Source organism: Melanaphis sacchari, unplaced genomic scaffold (assembly GCF_002803265.2).
Source record: "Melanaphis sacchari strain LSU unplaced genomic scaffold, SCAv2.0 Contig0_pilon_pilon, whole genome shotgun sequence".
In the NCBI taxonomy this organism is placed as follows: domain Eukaryota; kingdom Metazoa; phylum Arthropoda; class Insecta; order Hemiptera; family Aphididae; genus Melanaphis; species Melanaphis sacchari.
In genome coordinates this window covers 18268626-18274625 of record NW_020270366.1, presented here as the reverse complement: position 1 = coordinate 18274625, position 6000 = coordinate 18268626, and the positions used below count along the sequence as shown (strand labels likewise).

At 34.9% G+C, this 6000-nt stretch overlaps 1 protein-coding gene across 2 annotated transcripts; it reads left to right on the top strand.

The window, feature by feature from the left end:
* Nucleotides 1-2427: 2427 nt before the first annotated feature.
* Nucleotides 2428-5720, top strand: LOC112595480. Of its 2 annotated transcripts, none has more exons than XM_025340724.1 (3): nucleotides 2428-3033; nucleotides 4967-5376; nucleotides 5490-5720. In XM_025340724.1, the coding sequence occupies exons 1-2, from the start codon at nucleotides 2526-2528 to the stop codon at nucleotides 5359-5361; spliced, it is 903 nt and encodes a 300-aa protein (XP_025196509.1). In that variant the 5' UTR covers nucleotides 2428-2525; the 3' UTR covers nucleotides 5362-5376; nucleotides 5490-5720. The 2 variants fall into 2 exon arrangements, with proteins under 2 accessions (XP_025196509.1, XP_025196502.1); XM_025340717.1 differs by having other exon boundaries at nucleotides 5487-5717.
* The last annotated feature ends 280 nt before the right edge of the window (nucleotides 5721-6000 follow it).

Sequence of the window (6000 nt, the reverse complement as noted above, 5' to 3'; positions counted from 1 at the left end):
AAAGAAAAAATATACCTAGTATGTATAATTATTACTTAAATTATTGATTAATGACATTATTTATGGTTGAAATTTAATTTATAAGCTTAATAGTTATATTTTGCTGGCTTAAACGTATTTAATAAATGTTTTCTGTTATTAATAATAATTTATCATAGAAAATTTATTAAAAAATATAATGCTGTCTACAACGGTATGATTTTAAAATCATAAATTATTTGAAATAAAATTAATATTCCATGTAAGCACAGACTTAAGTATATTTCATTTCATAAATATTATATATGGTTCAATATAACTAAATAAATAAACTGTTAACTATTCGTCATTTTAGTTCGAAAATTCAATAAAAATATTTACGACTTAACTTAAATAACAAAATATACCAATGTATTCAAATATAATAATTGGGGCATTTAAAACAGCCTGAAAAAGTCATATAATTTCAATGAACATATTATAATATACATATTGCATTCTGTTTCCATATCATACACATATGCCTAATATAATAATTAGAAATATAACATTTCTAAAATGCTTTGAATGTTTGAAATCTTTATTATAATTTTTATATAACTGATTTTTTGTTTACTTTTAGAAAAATAATAATACATTTTTAAGAATTTAATGTATTACAAATTAGTACAAAATTTAATATTATAAGGTACAAACATAAAATATTAACATTGAAGAAAACTGCTTCTTACGTAAGATCAAAAATACATATCTTTATAAATTCGATGATTTTTTTAAACGTATTTAGTGCTAGAATTCATACGTCAATAATTTTAATGTTAATATTTTTTTTTAACATTTTATCAAAAAAATGAGTGTTAAATACATTTTCAACGAGATTTTGATTATTGGTTATTTATAATTCAAAATTACATTATCAAAATATAAATTTAGTACAAACAAGTTAAATATAGTTTAACAGGGCGAATGAAAACTAAAAACAAAAAATGAATTTTTACTGTTTAGTATACATTAGATATAAATCAGCTGTTACAAATGTATACGTTAATTTGAATAGGATATTCCAAATTATTTCATAAATATTTTTTGTATTATCCAATTTTTATATTACTCAACAATATAAAATAACACAGCAATGATAAATCCAGATTTACGGGTGGGACAACCAAAATCCTAAATATTAATTTACTATTAAATGATGAATATTTTAAAAAATGTTATTTTTCTTTTCAGAGAAACTGAATGACAAAATACTATTTGTAACTTCAGTTTGTGTTATAAAGATGTTGGTGGATATTGTAGTAAATTTATTATAACAAAAAAAAAATGTATATATATTTGGATTAAACCTACGATTAGCTGATAAACATTTTATTTCATATTAATTTAGTAAATATTTGTACGCATTGAATTCAAAATATAAATACAATACGTGACATAAATATTTATGAATTGTTTACAAGTTCAAAATTTTAACTTTGAATGTTCTCATTTAAAATAACCTAAACCTATATTATAATATTAAATTAATACAATAAACCTATTTTCTTATTTTATATGAATTGGAGAACAAGTTAATATAATGTAGTTAAGTTCAATATATAGTGTATAAAATAATGTCCAAATTAAATTATGGACCAATTCATTATCAACACCTAAATCAAGAATTTATTTTCCAATAAATGAAAACTTTATTTATTTTTAATAAAAATAACAATTGTGAAATAAACATGAGAACTTCACGGTAATAAGATGAATCAAGTATTTTGTATCAATTTATTTTCATTTTTATATAAGTGGTTAAATTTTATATTTATATACTTTTTTGGGAAAATTACTAATCATAAAAAAGCATAAGTAATATTTAATTGTATAAACGCAATTTGAATATTTTTTTGATTTAAAAATGTACAAAACTAAGAATTTAAAAAATAAATTAAATAAGCAAAACGAAATATATTCAATACAGAAATATTTAAAGTATTTTCAATCAATTTTTAATTAATAATACAATATATTATTGCATTATGATACTGCAGGAGTGTTAAATTAAATTTGAAAAACAAAAAGTATACATTAAGACTTTGAATATTGTTTACGATGTAAATTCGTGTTGTAACGAATCATGAAATATCAAACATCATACATTCGGTTAGAATTTTACAAAGTCGTTATTGCTAATACAAGTTAATATTAAAATTAGCATATATGGTGTTTAAAATAATAATAATAATAATAGCGATAATACCACAGAATCCATTGAGAACATCAAAAATATATGCCGCTAGTGTGTGTGTTTGTAGAATGCGAAAGGCAGGAGCCGGTAACCGGTAGATAGAGAAAGTCCGTCATCTTCCGGGGGTCCAGAACGGCGGCGTCGAAAAGTGGCCGAAGTGCCAGGTACAACGAAGTGGGGGCTCGGTATATAAACATCGGCTACTGTCATCCTACCTATCATACAGTTTTTGGGTTTCGGGGCGTCACATCGTGTGCTTTTCAGACTTCAGTGCGGTCCTACAAGACAAACTAACCTACCCATCTCAACCATGAACTCCTTGAGGATATGTTTTTGCTTATTTTTGACCGTTGGATGGGCATGGAGCTTACCATCCGGTATGGACTCTCAATCCGTCGGTCACAACTCCATTCACGCCAAAGAGGATTTGTTGGACGGCATCTACAGTGATTGCATTAACAAAGGTTCCGTGTCATGCATCAAGTACAAATTATTCGCTTACGTCGACAAGGCATTAAACAAGGACGAGATCAACCTGACCGAAGGAGTGACAGTTGTCAGGTCGGCTGGAAGCCCGGGAGATGGTGCCCCGCGATCATTGGACGGTGGAGACGAGCAACCCAAAGATATGGAATCTCTGGTTGCCAAACGCGTCTTGCGTTATTTGAACGAACACTCTATCAAGGTCGACATTAAGGGAGCTGATATGGTCAACGCCGTGTCCAGAACTGGAAAGTCCATCAGCGATATGGTCAGCCAATTGATCGGAGACAACGAAGAAGTTGACTCATCCGAAGAAAACCGTGGCATCAAGAAGAGTAAGTGCATAATATTATAATAATATTCTGATAATCATTAATATAACACGGTATTTAGTAAGGCGCTAATAACCAAAAAAACCAACTCGAATATCACAAAAAAAAAAATTGCATTATTTTGCCCGCCTTCAAAGTTAGCGAATCATACATATTTAATTATAACTTATAATCATACATGTAATTATAGTTAATTATAATTCAATAATTTATCATTTATATTTCTAAAATATTTATAATCGATCATAATTTTAATAAATTCAAAAGTAACAGTCTCTAATTATATTTATCAGATAAATTCAATCGTTTGATATCCGGTGTATTGATCTGAAAACTAACTAACCATCGTTAACCATCGATATATTTTTGACAAAAGAAAATAAGACATGCGTCATAATTTGTACTTAAGTATTTCTATAATTTGTAATTTGTACCAACGCGAGTCGTTCACTATGCGGTGAATAGGTACCTACAAGTACAAATGTTATCATTAGAGTTACCTCGGTAAGCGTGACAGATACAAGTTTTTCGGATTTCATTGTTATTATGAAATCTATTACGTCCGATACGACATTACGATAAATTAACCGTATTCGCGTTTATATCTCAGCGCGTTATATTATATTAGTCGATGTCGACATTTCGACGTCGGTTTACATCGAAAACGCATATTTTGACGACCGACGACTGGCTACTACGCAGCTATTACATATATATATTTTTTTTAAAAGTCGAAAAAAAAATAAACAATAACGTATCAAACGAGATAAACGGTCGGTACACACGTCGAGGTGACTCGGCAAACAGCGATCGTCGTCGATGACACCCGCTGGTCCTCGGGCGATGCGTCTGTGTCGTGTAAACGGTAGGTAGTCGTACAGCGCAGCGATAACGATAATACCGACAGCGACGACGGTGGCGATAATAATAATAATAATAATAATAATAATTATTATTATTATTATTATTATGACGGCGATACAATAATATCGTTGTAGCGAGCGATGACCGCCGGGGCTTCGCGCGTTCCGTCAGCGGCAACTTCCGTAAACGACCCGCGGCCCGCTACCAGATCGTTCCGGAACGACACAGTTGACGCTCACCCGTCGCGGTGTCCCTACTGACCCGATTCCCGAGAGTCTATCAACCCACATACCGGTCTCGTTTTTTATTATTATTATTGCTGCGCGCACATGTTGTTTTTTCAATAAAAAATATAAATAAAAAACCGGCCCCGCCACCTCGATTCAATCGAAATGCGGATGTAGTCTGCACCGGTGGTGTATAGTATTGGTGTTGTACCCGAACGACGGTCACAGCGATACACATTATTATTATTATTACGGATCGGCCGCGGAAACGACTTTCTACGCGTCAATCAAATCTCGCGAGAATCTCGTTTTCCACGCACTCCCACGACACCGCCGCGCCGTATTCGTTTCTCTTCGACAATAATAACAGTCGGACAGGCGGGCGGGCGGCGGATTGATATCGAAATAAACACCCCGCGCTCCAAAGTTCACGCGGGAAACGGCTGTGCGGCCGTATTGAAAACGCTGTCGTGCCGCACGAAAAACCGGTTTTTAGAAAGTGCTCAACCCCTGCCTGCGCCCACGAACAACACATTATAGTCGCAACGCGATACAGCGCGGATGAAAAACACACGATCGCGGCGGTCATCGGACCGTGAATCCGTAATGCGATATTGATGCGGCGCGCGCGCGTACGCGAACCGCCGGCCGTGCACCACCGATCTTCGCCTCGGTCGAAACGGTATAACTATGTTACCACGCGCACCGCGTATACCATAACCCGATAACTAGATTCTATAGGTATACACCTAATGACTGTCGTCGTCGCCCACACACGCACACACACACACACACACACACCAAACGTGATTATTATTTATACTCTGTTCTTTGTGTTTTCGCAGAGAAGAAGAGCAAGCACGTTCTCATGCACCTGTTGACCCTGCTGAAGATCAAATTGGCCGCCATCCTACCGTTCGCCCTCGGTAAGATCGCCCTGATCGCCGGTAAGGCTTTGTTGTTCGGCAAGATCGCGTTGGTCCTGTCCCTGATCATCGTTCTGCAGAAGGTGCTCAGCAAACAGCACGAGAAGTCTGTCACGTACGAGGTGATCCCACAACACCACCACGAAGTGCACGGAGGACACGACTCGTACGGTAGTGCTGGCGGTGCCGACATCCCATCCGGCGGATACGGCGGTGGATACGGAGGCGGTTCGTCGAGCGGCAGCGGATGGGGACGTAGCATCGACGCCCAACAAATGGCTTACAGCGCCCAAGCACCACAGACAGCTCAGTAAACTCATATGCCAAACGTGAGTTTCTGAACCGGCCTTTGCGACGTCTGTTGCAAACGCGACGCTGTGCGGTCACGCCTTGTATAATATATAACGTTTTCGTTTTTTTTTTTCAATACCGTTTCCAGTAGAAGTTTTCGAGTTGACGGTGTATATGATATCATCATTGCATATACCCACGTTATCATCGTCTAATATCGGCGGTGCAGCTCACACTAAAACCCCGACGACAATCAAAGTTCAAACGAGCCATCGAAACGCGACTTACACCACGCACAAACGCTCATTAAACTTATTTGTACATTATTTATTTATTATTTATATAATATTTATATTGATATATTTCAAAATTGTTTGAAACGTTCATACTATATTTTGATGTTTTCGAAAAATCTTGTGTTCTTTTATTTAATTCACCGATAACTTCCCATAATATTGTCCATTCCGCATCGAATATACCGCGGTTGCTGGAATCAATGGTGTATAGTATAATGTATAACACGAAGAGTGATATCGCGTGAACAAAACACGCTTTTCGCATGTTAGAATATGACACGATCAAATGTGTGACATTAATCGTACGACATCTCAATATGTATACAATATGATACAAATCATTGAAATTGTTTTACTAGTGAGGTA

Excerpts from the sequence above, each read along its gene's own strand:
- LOC112595480 (XM_025340724.1), top strand. The coding sequence starts at position 2,526 with ATGAACTCCTTGAGGATATGTTTTTGCTTATTTTTGACCGTTGGATGG. Across the intron at positions 3,034-4,966 it reads AAACCGTGGCATCAAGAAGA|AGAAGAAGAGCAAGCACGTT; the intron begins GTAAGTGCATAA and ends GTGTTTTCGCAG.